This window comes from Prionailurus viverrinus, chromosome B4 (assembly GCF_022837055.1).
Source record: "Prionailurus viverrinus isolate Anna chromosome B4, UM_Priviv_1.0, whole genome shotgun sequence".
NCBI lineage: Eukaryota > Metazoa > Chordata > Mammalia > Carnivora > Felidae > Prionailurus > Prionailurus viverrinus.
Genome location: NC_062567.1, coordinates 75,338,278 through 75,351,836, shown reverse-complemented (window position 1 = coordinate 75,351,836; position 13,559 = coordinate 75,338,278). Strand labels below are relative to the sequence as shown.

At 43.7% G+C, this 13,559-nt stretch overlaps 1 protein-coding gene and 1 pseudogene across 3 annotated transcripts in view; one reads left to right on the top strand and one right to left on the bottom strand.

Moving 5' to 3' along the window:
- SCN8A (sodium voltage-gated channel alpha subunit 8) overlaps nt 1–13,559 on the bottom strand; it is a 120,156-nt gene that overhangs the window by 62,446 nt on the left and 44,151 nt on the right. For 2 of the 3 annotated variants that reach the window (XM_047866856.1, XM_047866857.1), the window contains exons 8-12: nt 11,167–11,308; nt 9,006–9,212; nt 7,871–8,121; nt 5,879–5,892; nt 969–1,003 (exon numbers count right to left, since the gene is read on the bottom strand). In XM_047866856.1, coding sequence (XP_047722812.1) covers nt 969–1,003; nt 5,879–5,892; nt 7,871–8,121; nt 9,006–9,212; nt 11,167–11,308 — 649 coding nt within the window. Of the gene's footprint in view, nt 1–968; nt 1,004–5,878; nt 5,893–7,827; nt 8,122–9,005; nt 9,213–11,166; nt 11,309–13,559 lie in introns of all 3 variants that reach the window. The other variant, XM_047866855.1, reaches the window with a different exon arrangement.
- Nucleotides 11,552–11,970, top strand: LOC125170321 (40S ribosomal protein S26-like; annotated as a pseudogene).

The following is a 13,559-nucleotide window of genomic DNA, read 5'->3' as shown; positions in this document are numbered from 1 at the left end:
GGGAGAGGCAGTCTCTCCCCAGCTAGCAAGGCTCCTAAAATGTCAAAGCATCATAAAATACAGAAAATAAAAACCACAAGTACTACAGTAAGATCCCAAGATTGGATTGAGGGAGCGATGGGAAATATCTTTGAACTTCTACCCACATGTTCAGTTCAGTGGAACACAGAACTCTGAGGTTCTGTGTTAGATGTTGACAGTGTCTTTGGCGTATGTATCTCCTTGTAAGGCTCACTAGAGAGAAATAAGGCCAGAACTCTTGGGCTCCTTTGTTAAATCCCATGATCACACTTAATTTCATCAATCCTCCCAGGTTTGACTCTAATTTACTTTTTCCATTTTATCTTTTACCCTTTCCCTTCACAGACCTTACCATTGAGCCACGCTGCTTCCAGGTCTTTATTTTCTATACCTCCAGCTGTGGAGATTCTCTCTACTGTCCATGGTCCAGCCCTTCACCTTCTTCCTCAACAAACTTCCTTCACCCTTCAACAGCATGGAGCCTCTCTTTCACAGTACTTGCACTCTACTTTTTGCTACAGTTCTTTGTATATATGCTTTTAGCTCTCTCTCTCTCTCTCTCTCTGTCTCTCTGTCTCTCTCTCTCTTTTTTTAATTTTTAGAGGGAGTGCGCATGCAAATGGGGGAAGGGCAGAGGGAGAGAGGGAGAGAATCTTAAGCAGGCTCCATGCTCAGCACGGAGCCCAACGCGGGGCTCAATCCTGCGACCCTGGGTTCACAACTTGAGCCAACATCAAGAGTCGGACACTCCACCGACTGGGCCACCCAGGCGCCCCTAGCTCTCCTTTTTGACGAACTACAAGCTCTTCAGAGGGTCACACTGCCTGATTCATCTTTGTATCTCTTGGTGTGCTTTGTACATCGTAGGTGCAGTGCTTAATTTAATGAACAGGTACTTAGGTTGTATACTGTAAATTAGCCACCCACACCTTAGCATTATCCCACACCTGCACTGGGTCACTGCTTCGCTTCTCATAGCAAGCTTCCCTGGACTAAATCTGTGATTTTGCTCACACTACACGGTACATTAGGTCTCCACATTAGGAAAGAGGTTTCATTTCTTCGACGAATTATCATTAAATACCTATTGTGTACTAAGTGATGTGGATACAGTTGTAAAGAAGACATATAGCATGGTCCCTGTCCTCTCAAACCTTGCAGCCTAGTAGGAAATATATACTACAGGAGATCTATTCTTAACCGGTACGAAAGTGATAAGATAATGATCAATTTAGTGACCTACAAACACATAGAAATCAGGATCCCGAGACAGTACACACTAAAAGAAAATAATTTATGTCTTACTGTTTAGTTCCCTGTTCCATTCTTGACAAAAGAGCTGATGGTAATAAATGTGGAAGGGGAAAAGAGAACCCAATATTCAATCCTGCTCTAGCCCATTCTCTAAGGAGATACATCCTGAGGGTAGCCAGCCCAGCCTGTCACCGGTCTCAGTCTCCCTGGGCTAGAGGGTTGCAGTGATGACCCAGGACTCTTGGCTCTATTAACTCCCAGGATCCAGGCTACTTTATGAAATGGGTGGGCCTTAACCTTTCTTCTGTTTTCAAAATCTTTCTTGTCCACCGACCAGGAGCTTCACACATCACAGTTCACTAGAAATACTACCTTAGGTCTAGGTGTTTGCTCGGCAGAATGGCTATGGGGTGTTCTCGATTTGAGGAGGTGGCCCTCATATTCCATGGAAAAATTGAGGATTTTAGGGTATCCATGCCAGCTGTCTGCTGGGACCAGGCTTAACAATGACTGGGATCCTTAGGATGTGATAAGTTACTGATTTAAATGTTCTATGTCCATGCCATATTTTACTTTTTCCAGAAGTGGACCCACAAAAGTATGGCCAACTCATCTTTGACAAAGTAGGAAAGACTATCCAATGGAAAAAAAGACAGTCTCTCTAACAAACGGTGCTGGGAGAACTGGGCAGCAACATGCAGAAGGATGAAACTAGACCACTTTCTTACACCATTCACCAAAATAAACTCAAAATGGATAAAGGACCTGAATGTGAGACAGGAAACCATCAAAACCCTAGAGGAGAAAGCAGTGAAAAACAGCTCATTCTTAAAGTGTGGTCTAGGGACTCCTGGGGGTCCTGTGACCCTCTTAAAGGGGGATCAAGAGGTCAAACTATTTCATAACAATACTAAGATCATATCTTCCTTTATCACTTTCATTTTCTCACAAGTATAGAGTGGACTCTGGAAGCATGACAGTTTCACAGTATTTAGACTTTTCTTATGAGCTGTTAGTGATAATAATGTATGTGATTTTTAAAACTTGTGTGTGGCACCACTTGGAAGATGTGTGTAACTCAATGAACAGATATTCCCTAAATGATCAATGCATGATGCTACTAATCACTCATGAGTTAATGATCTATGGTGATAAATACAGCAAAGGATTTTAATGTAACAGACTTAGTTTCAAATTCTATACTGCAACTAATCACTGAAAAAACAATAATTGCGCTGAGTTTTGGAATAGCATCAAAGATGAATATTCATAATTATCTGAAAAGGCTTTTAAATTTTCCACCCTTTTTTTTGTCATTTTAAAAAAATGTTTACCTTTGAGGGAGTGAGAAGGGGAAGGACAGAGAGGGGGGGGGCAGAGGGCCCGAAGCAGACTCCAGGCTCCGTGCTGACAACAGAGAGACCAACATGGGGCTCGAACCTATGAACTGTGAGATCATAACCTGAGCTGAAGACGGACGCTTAACTGACTGAACTACGCTAGCACCCCTATTCCTCCCTTTTCTTTTTCTTTTCTTTTAATTTTTTTAACATTTATTTATTATTGAAAGACAGAGAGAGAGCATGAGCATGGGAGGGGCAGAGAGAGGGGAGACACAGAATCTGAAGGAGGTTCCAGGCTCTGAGCTTTCAGCACAGAGCCCGACACGGGGCTAGAACTCACAGACAGCGAGATCATGACCTGAGCTGAAGTCAGACACTCAACCGACTGAGCCACCCAGGCGCCCCATCCCTTTTCTAATTACATCCGTACGAAACTAGATTTCCTTCAAATATGTCAACCCCCCCAATTTTTTTAACATATCTTTTTTTTTTAATGTTTATCTATTTCTGAGAGAGAGAGAGAGAGAGAGAGAGAGAGAGTTGTGTGTGTGTGCGCGCGCGCGCACGCGGGAGGGGCAAAGAGAGGGAGACACACAATCAGAAGCAGGCTCCAGGCTCCAAACTGTCAGCACAGAGCCTGACGGGGAGCTCAAACCCATGAACTGTGAGATCATGACCTGAGCTGAAGTTGGATGTGCCACCCATTGAGCCACCCAGGCGCCCCTATTTTTTTTTTTTAAGTAATCTCTACACCCAGTGTAGGACTGGAACTCACAACCCCAAGATCAAGAGTCACATGCTCTATCAATTGAGCCAGCCAGGTGCCCCTATCATTATTATTTTTAGGTAAATCAGTAAACAAACATGTTTAATATATTTTTAAAGTTCTTAATTTAATAGTAATTATTAAATTACATATTGTAGATATTTAATTATTAAATTTCTTAATTTCTAATATAGATTAAAAGCACACTTAAAAAAAGCACTTTGAGGTCTTCAATTTTTAAGAATTTTTTTTGTTTTTTTTTTTTGGGGGGGGGTTTTCAACGTTTATTTATTTTGGGGACAGAGAGAGACAGAGCATGAACGGGGGAGGGGCAGAGAGAGAGGGAGACACAGAATCGGAAACAGGCTCCAGGCTCTGAGCCATCAGCCCAGAGCCCGACGCGGGGCTCGAACTCATGGACCGCGAGAGCGTGACCTGGCTGAAGTCGGACGCTTAACCGACTGCGCCACCCAGGCGCCCCAAGCATCCAACTCTTGATTTCAGCTCAGGTCAATCACTTCTCAACCTTTTGGCTAAGATCAAGTGTAGCTCAGGTCAAGATCCTGGGGTCTAAGATTGAGCCAGGTATGGGGTTCCACACTGGGCATAGAGCCTGCTTAGGATTTTATTCTCTCCCTCTCCCTCTATCCCTCACTTTCTCTCTCTCTAAAAAAAAAAAAAAAAAAAAAGAATATCAAGGGGTCTTAAGACCAAAAAGCTTGAGGAATACTGTAATAGAAAAATTAAAACACCGTGCAAAATTGAACTCAACTTAATATTTATAAACTGTCCTAAGCCCTAAAACCAGAGCAGTAATTTTATAGAGAAATGAGTAGGAGATTGGGTGGGCAGATGTCTTAAGGGCTCTCTACAGATCTGGCAACACAGGAAACTGAACTGAAGCCATGTTCACTGGTGAGCCAACAGAAGAGATGACCATGGATGTGTGGAGGTGAGTGGGGAGGGAGTGGCTGCACACGGTCATGTACAGGAATACAAGCTCTGTGGTCCAAAGGACCTGGTTCAAATCTTGACTGAAACACCTACTAGCCATATAACCTTAGATACGACTCTAGGCCTCAGTTTTAGTCTTTCTTCCAGATAAAATCAGAGGAACTGCAGAAGAGTCCTGGGACAAAGAATATTACTTCCATGTAGGGTTTCTAAGCAAGTCTTGGCAGACAGCCACAGCCTCTAGGAATCTACAATTTTTTTTCAGATGGGGAAATTAGAGGAAGTGAACATTTTCATGCAAAGCAGGACATTTCAGAAGCCCAGTTTTATTTTTTGAGCTAGGGAGCAATCAGTGCAACTCTGTGCTAAAGCCAATAGATTAATCAGAGACCATTCAATAACAGCACTAAGGTATTCATTAACCAGCTCAGTGATGGCTCTCAAGACAAGGGTTGGATTACAATGAAGCTGCAATCATACTTTTCCCCAAAAGAGGCAGAACTAGGAGAAAGGTGAGGTGAAGGTGAGACCGAGATGGCTCTAGGCCACAAAGAAGTCCCAGAAGGGGTGAAATCAGATTTATAAAGTCCCCCATTCATCTGTCCAACAAATATCTGAACACTAGCCATATGCATGCCTTGCCTTTAGCACTTTATCTAAGAGAGGAAAGAATAGTAGGAGTAAAAAGCAACACATAAAGAGATACGTAGGAAACATAATGGAAAGATAAAATGGTAATCCCCACTGAGGTGTGGAGTCGGGGAGGGCTGGGAAGGTTTTTTGAGAGAAGGATGTGAAGAGGAAGTATGATGTGGACCCTGAGAGCAAGAAAAATAGGGCATCTTAGAGAGGGGGTTCCTGGAGCAAATCTGAGGGTAGGAAACAAACCTCGTAGATGAGAAGCATCTAGTAGTTCATTCTGGCCTAAGTGCAGGGCGGCTGACAGGGCACAGTGACTGGGATTGAAAAAGCCAGGAGCGGGGAGCACTATAATTTCCAACTAGGGGCTGGCACTTGGTTGGTAAATAGACTGAATCTGTTTAGGGTAATTTCCTCTCCTATTCTTTGTAATAACTATTCTACACTGTCAATATTTTCCTTAAACACCCCTCTCATTTCTTTAAACTCAACCTCTTGGGGCGCCTGGGTGGCTCAATTGGTTAAGCACCTGACTCTTGATCTCAGCTCAGGTCATGATCTCACGGTTCATAGGTTCGTGCCCCAAGTCGGGTTCCGTGCTGAGAGTGCCCCTCTCTCTGCCCCTCCCCTGTTTGTGCGCATACTCTCTCTTGAAAATAAACTTTAAACTCAACCTCTCATTCTCTTCAATAGGACTTTGAATTTCCTACATTACTGCAAACTACAGACATTCCAGTGTCATCTTCTTCAACTTCCTACTCCCTATCTACAAACTTATCCACACCCGCATGTCCTGACATTTTCGGGTAAAAGGTAGCCCCTTCCTGTTAGAGACTCTATCTAGTTTCACGTCTTCCAAGACTGTGCTCCAGTTTCTTTTCTATTCGACTCCGTTTTCGACCTCTACTTCCCCTTCTTCTGGGCTCCCCCACTGCAGATTAAAAAAAATACTTACCTTCCACCCATAGCTTTCAAGAAGCTTTTACGAGATGTCTACACTCATCGTCTCCAGTTCTCACTTAATATGGCATCCATCCTTACCCTGGACTGAAGTGTGTCTTTAAAGTGCTCAGTGACTTATATTGCCAAATCCAGTGCTTATTTCCAATTCTGATCTCATGAAGCATTTCTGTTAACTTTCAATCCACTGACCACTCGCCTGCTTTCTCCAATCTTTGTGCTCTCCTGGTTTCACTGAACTGGTCCTCTCAGCACCTCTCATGACTGTTCATTTGTTTTTCTTCATGAGCTCCATCTGCGATGCCCATGAACATCGGAGGTGGAGCCCCTAGCCCACTGTTCCTTCACCTGACACAACCTCTTTGAGCACCTCATCAAGTCTCACGGTTCCAGTCACCAGGTCTCGGCTCAGGACCTCTTCCCAAAGACGTCATTTGATTATCTGTGTGTCTAAAAGACCTCTCTACTTGGTTATAGGGTGTCCAAACGGGAACATACTTTTCTTCCCCACCTGGAATGTCCTTTCTTCTGCCCTATTACTCCCTCATCAACACACACACACACACACACACACACACACACACACACACACACTACCTAACTCCTGTTTATCCTTTATTTACCTTCCCGAGAAAGTCTTTGCCAAACCTCCAGGTTGCGGTACATCCCGTGACCTCTAAAACATTCCAGCCTATTTCAATTACGGAAAAACATGGAACCATCCATGGTATTATAGAAATAAGTTTTAGTGGCCGCTCCACTACACTGTTAAGTTCCTTAGGAGAGGGACAGTGTTTTAATCACCGTGAATCTCTGGGAGTCAGCATAATCCCTGATGCATGGTAGGCACTCCATAACTGCTTGGTGGTGAATAATGAGAGCTCTGTTTTAGGAAGTGCTCTGTTGACAGTATATACAACATACAGGAGAGGGAGAATGATCAGAGGAAACAAACCCGCAGTGGATATAACTGAGGTAGAACGGACTAATACATGTGAACTAAGATACAGTTAATAGGATGGGAAGCGGGGGATGGACACGAGAGATTCTGCTGTGATCAAGTGAATAGGACTGGCAGAGGCTGAACTGGGAGGGGAGAGGTGTTAGGGAGAGGCACAATGGTCACCTCTCGGAAACAAGCAAAGACACAGAGTACACTGCCAGAAGACCAGTAACTGTCATCTATTTCATACCGGACTAACTTTCTAGCATTTCCTTAAAATTGGGAATTTAATGGCCTCAGGATTGGATTTTGGTGGTGTTCTTCGAAATCCAAAAATAGGTGTTATGTGGTGATATTTATAGTAATAGAATGCTCAGTAATTACCCGTAAGTCCTCTCCTCTCTCTTTCTCTTAGTTTCCCCATTTATCAAAGTTGGGTACAACTGGAGGCTTTTAACCTACCATAGGCTAATTTATCAGCATGACATTATATATCTAGAATAATTAATTACTAGAATTTGCCACACTCAAATAAGGTGACCTAGAGTTTCAGGACTCTTTTTTTCTTTAACCTACAATTACATGCAATTCTTAAACAGAGATGTTTGAAAGCTAAATTCTGATGTTCCAACATTTAAGGAGAGGGGTAGAATGGAAGGCCTACTGGTGTGAAAGGGACTTTACGGCTGCAGTAAGGCTGCCAGAGGTGATCACACGGTCCTAGGGCTGGCCCAGAGCAGAGAGGGGAGGGCAGGACTGGAGCAGAGGACAGCCCTAACACGCCCACAATGCTCCCTCTAGAGGATAGTATGGACCATGGAGAGACAGGTCTGAGGACACAGGGAAGGGGCTGGAAAATGTAGAGCAAAAGGGGGGAATGTGAGAATCAAGTGAGATTAGGAAAAGGAGATTTCTTAGGCTTATTTGACCCAGTGCAAATAGTTTACCTGATTCATGATGGAAAACTTCCTTCCTATTCTGTTGTCTGGCAGCCGAAAGCCCTTCCTCCTCATCCCGTCTTCTGACTCTGACTTAAAGACCTTTTCAGGATCCCCTTTTTCCTCTCCTTCGGAGAGCTCCTTCTGCTTCCTCTTCTTTCTCCTGTTACGTCTTTCTTTGGCGCTCTTGGAGCTGAGTTTGGATACTTCAGAGGAGCTCCGAGGAGAGCCTACCCCTTCTTCACCTTCTTCCTCTATGGCATCTTCTGAGACCGTGCCGGCAGAGGTGGCCATCGCTGCCGCCTGGAGGGGGGAGCCACAGTGACAGGCCAGTCAGAAGCAGTTAACTGGAGCTGCAAGGAGCCAAGCAATCAGGGCAGTTCATTTCCTTTCCCACGGATAGGGGAAGCAGGGAAAAAGGAGGAGGGCGAACCAGCCCGGAGAGGAGACTGCGGCCAGGACTTGGCTATCTCCATTTTCTGGTTGATCTGTATTGTGGCACACAGCCACACACACTGTGGCACACACTGTGTAATCAGAGCAGAGCCCAGGGGGAAGAACTCAGGGATTTATTCTCTGAAGTATCTCTGACAAGAACGTGGCCGCCTTCTTGGTACCGAAAAGATTTCTTCTGGACAACTCTGAAAATGAATGCTAAGAAACCAAATTATACACACTATGGGCCCAACGGTGTAAAAACGCATGTATGTTTGGACAAGAATCAGAAAGCAAAGCGTTAGGGTGGTGGGATCACTAGACTGGTTTTCAAATTTTATTTTACTCCTTTACCTGTATCTTCTTTTCAATTACAACCAATATTTTCATGATCACAGAGAATGTATGAAGGAGATCCTACTGATGGCCTCAACAAAAAGGCTATGCTTATAGGAAGCACTATATATACTGCTCTGGCCACTTGCTTCCCCCGCCCAGCCACCCTAGCAGTTGAACACTAAACAGCTGAGAAATTCAAGTAGAGATCATGTTAACAAACTATTTGGCCGTTAAGACAAATGGAATAATTGGGCCAGCCATCTGCGGTTGTCACTTGGGTTATTTTAATCAGATCAATGGCTTCTATTTGACAACGTGACTCGAAAAGATCAACTGCAATGGCAATGAGATAGGGCCTTAGTCACGGTGATCTGGCAGGAAGGACTGTATATCGCAAAGCACCGATCACCAACCTGTGCCTCTTCCTGTTGCTTTTTCAGTTGCTCCAACATTGCTTTGAATTCAGCCTCTTTTTGCTCTGCTTCCTCCAGGGTTGCCTGATTCTGTTCTTCATAAGCCATGGCCACCACAGCCAAGATCAAGTTCACCAGATAGAAAGAACCCACAAAGATGACCAAGACGAAGAAGATCATGTACGTTTTCCCAGCAGCTCGCAGGGTCTGTGAAGACGAAGACCATTTTCTGAGTCCTATGCATCAAATGAACCAGGCTGAAACTACCTCGTGGGATAATGTTCGTCTGCAGGGGCACCACTGCAGTTTTGACAGAACAGTCCTTTGTTGTGCGGTGTGCCTTCAATACTGCAGAGTACTTAGTATCCCCAGTGGCCAAATGGCTTCCTCCAGCCTCAATTCAGAGTAAATGTCACTAGTACCTCCAATGCCTTGTGACAGAAAAAGTCCGCTTCCCCTTCCGAGTACTCCTGATATACTCCCTTCATGGAAAAATACTTGATTGTTTTTAAAGGGAAAAATGCTCCGAGCTAAGAATTATATTTGCCTTCATTAGCTGATTCTAAAACAAGTATAAAGAAATGAATACAAGACTTCAGCTCATTTATCTACTGGTCCTCAAAGAGCGTTAACAGATAAATTCCATCTTAGGGATCGGGTCCAAGTCATAGGAAGTCCCCATCTTGAGTGACATCCTTCCTTTCCTTCTGCAATAGGGTGGGTTTTTAAAGAGAGATGTGGCATAAATAACAGTGGAGAAAAAAGTAGGAAGGAGGATCCTAGGACTAGTCCTTTCACTAGCTGTGAGCAAATGGACATCAAAGAACACTTGGGTTTTAGTTTATGTATATGCGACTTACTCTTACTTAGTTAGTTTTCATCATTATTAAAAAAAAATTTTTTTTTAATGTTTATTTATTTTTGAGAGGCGGGGGGAGGGGCAGAGAGAGGGAGACACAGAATTTGAAGTAGGCTCCAGTCTCTGAGGTGTCAGCATAGAGCCCGACGTGGGGCTCGAACTCTCACCAGTGAGATCATGACCTGAGCTGAAGTCTGACGCTTAACTGACTGAGCCACCCAGATGCCCCCATTTTCAACTACAAATAGTAAATGAAACTTAGCATCAACCACAAATATTTCACAAGAAAGATTTGAACCTGAGAGAACTCTAGGCTGTCCTACAGGATCTGAATTGGAAGATTCCCTTCAAGGGGTGCCTGGCTGGCTCAGTCAGTTAAGTGTCCGACTTCGGCTCAGGTCGTGATCTCATGGTTCGCGGGTTTGAGTCCCGCGTGGGGCTCTGTGTTGATGGCTCACAGCCTGAAGCTGCTTCAGATTCTGTGTCTCCCTCTTTCTCTGTCCCTCCCCTGCTTGCACTCTGGCTCTCTCACTCTCAAAAATAAATAAACATTAAAAAAATTAAAAAAAAAAAAGAAGCTTCCCTTCGAGACATTCCTTCATGCCTGAAGGAGACATATTTCTTATTCTTGAACTGGCATAACCAAACATCAGAGTCAAATAGAAAACAATGAATTATCATGGAATTTCCAAGCTGGAAGACCCTTAGCAATCACCTAGACTTACTCCTCCATCACCACCAGCAAAGTTAAATGACTTGCCTAGTCACCAATATAGCCCAACAGAATGGCAGACCTTTTTTTTTAATCTGTCACAACCTGTCTGTATAACATATGTCCACATATGTTACAAATCTCAAAAATGTTATGTTTAGAATCCAAGGTCTTCGTGGATAGAAATCTCATCTTTCTAATGTCTAGCATGGTGCTTTGTAGAGTATGTTTAATTGATATGCCTTAAAAAGACACCCTAAGCCAAAAATCTGAGCAGAGAAACACTGCAGATGGTCTGGTGAAACAACAGGAAGTAAACCGAGATAGCAGATTCCCAGGCCAGGCAAAAGGCTGTCAAGGCTGTGAGCCTCTACAAGCTTTACATGACTGGGCGCTAAAGAAACAGGGACAAGAGCTGGGAGAATTCACTTAATTTTGTAAGTCAGCTGACTCCGAGAAATAATATCCTAAGATCCTGTACAATGCCTTCCCTGAAGGTCTCTTACACAGAATGTCCCCAACCCCATACCCTCATACAAATTCTGTCACCAAAGAGAAAAAGCACTCAAAAGAGAGGTAGTACTACTTACCAGCTGATACAAATTTTCCCAGTAGTCCTGGGTCATAAGGCGAAATAATGCCAAGAAGGCCCAGCTGAACGTGTCAAAGCTTGTGTAACCGTAGTTGGGGTTCCTTCCTGCTTTCATACACTGGTACCCCTCTGGGCATTGTCTGAGAAAAGAAAAGGAATTTCAGGGCTTTTCAACATCATTCTACCCAGTCATCAACTATAAGTCATCTCTAGGACTATGGAGATAACAAATAACCATCTAGAAAGTCAGGCCAAAATATAGGTGTTAAAAAAAGAAAAGGTCAACGTTTCAAAAAACGATGTCTTGGGGACAGACTAGGATCAGAATCGCCAGGTTTGCCTCTTGAAAATGCTGATTCCTCTCTCGGGGTCTCGTTTCCAAGATGACCAAGAAAAGAAGGAACAATGGTCGTGCCAAAAAGGCCACGGCCACGTGCAGCCTATTCGCTGCACCAACTGTGCCCGTTGCGTCCCCAAGGATAAGGCCATTAAGAAGTTGGTTATCCGGAACATAGTAGAGGCCGCCGCGGTCAGGGACATTTCTGAAGCGAGTGTCTTCAACGCCTATGTGCTTCCCAAGCTGTATGTGAAACTGCATTACTGTGTGAGTTGTGCCATTCACAGCAAGGTAGTCAGGAATCGCTCTCATGAAGCACGGAAGGACCGAACACCACCACCCAGATTTAGACCTGCCGGTGCTGCCCCACGACCTCCACCAAAGCCTATGTAAAGAGCTAAGTCCTTAAAGATTGAAGAAAAACTGTTCTCTGGAAAAATAAAATAAAACAGAGATTGTACTTTAAAAAAAAAAAAAAGAAAAGAAAATGCTGATTCCTATGTCCTACCCAGACCTAGGTATAAAAGCTCTAGATATGGGAGCCACGAATCTGCATTAAAAAAAAAAAAAATGTTTATTTATTTTTGAGACAGTGCAAGTCGAGAAGGGGCAGAGAGAGGGGGACAGAGGATCCGAGGATCTGAAGCGGGCTTTGCACTGGGCCGCACAGAGCCCGATGCGGGGCTCAAACTCACAAACCATGAGATCATGACCTGAGCCAAAGTCGAGGCTCAACTGACTGAGCCACCCAGGCACCCTCCCGGATCTGCATTTTAAAGAGGCACGCCAGGTGATTCATATGCACACCAAAATTTGAGAACCACTGTCCCAGATGCATACCAATGTGCAATTCAAGCAAATTCCTCTTGGCTATGATCCCAAATGACAAATGGCTAGCTAGAAGTTCCTCTTCATCACCTTTGTTCTCTTAATACTCACCAAGACAACCTATGTCACACTGGGAATCTCAGTGACCTCATTTTTACCAGTTCTCCTGCTTTTAGACTCACCTGATATGTATTTCAATGGAACTTCTGGTATTGACTTAGATACAGAAATTAAATGGACATCTAGTTGTTACGGTCATCTTAAAACACCAATTCCTAGAGGGCCAATACACGCTGGATAATGATGTGACACCCTCACATTTATGTGACTTTCTGTTTCCAAAGCACTTTCATGTATGTCATCTAATTGCATCATTGCAATAGCCCTTGAAGGAAGCGAGCACAGGACTTATTGATTCCGTGTTATGGATGAAGAAATTGAGGCTCACCTAAGTGAAATGGCTTGCCAAAAGTCTTAGAGCTGAAAGTAGCAGAATCAAGATTTGCATTATGTTGGTGGCAACTTGTGTTCACAGTAGCATTACTCACAATAACTAAAATATGGGAGCAATCTGAGTGTCCGCCGACAGACGAATGGATAAACGAAATGTGGTTTTTAAAGACAATGGAATATCACTCAACATGAAAAAGGAAAGAAATTCTGACACATGCAATAACATGGGTAAACCTTGAGGACATCCTGCCAAGCGAAAAAAGCCAGTCACAAAAAGACAACTGCTGCATGATTCCTCTGACATGAGAGGCTCAGAGTGGTCGAAATAATAGAGGCAGAAAGTGGAATGGGAGGGGAAGGGGAAATGGGGAGTTAGTAGTTAACGGGTACTTAATGCCACTGAACTGAACACGTAAAAATGGTTATGAGGGTGAATTTTATGTTCTGTGTACTTTCCCACAATTTTTTAAAAATGGCAAAAAAAAGACGATGTTGCTACTCTTTTCCCTCCCCACGCTGTCAGGCCTAGTATGTTTTAGGTCATCCTTGGTACTAATCTGTCACCAAGACAGTGTCCCTTCTATAGATGTTCTTAATTGTGGCATAAGACAATGAGGGGAAATCTACAAGAGACAGGCAAGATATCTGGTGTTGCAGACTCTATCCTTCTCAGCCTTTTACATTTCTTATTTTGGCTTGAGACTATAGGCACATTCACCTCCTAGTGAAATGCCAATTTTGGATGGACAAATACGAAACAGAAAGAAAATCTG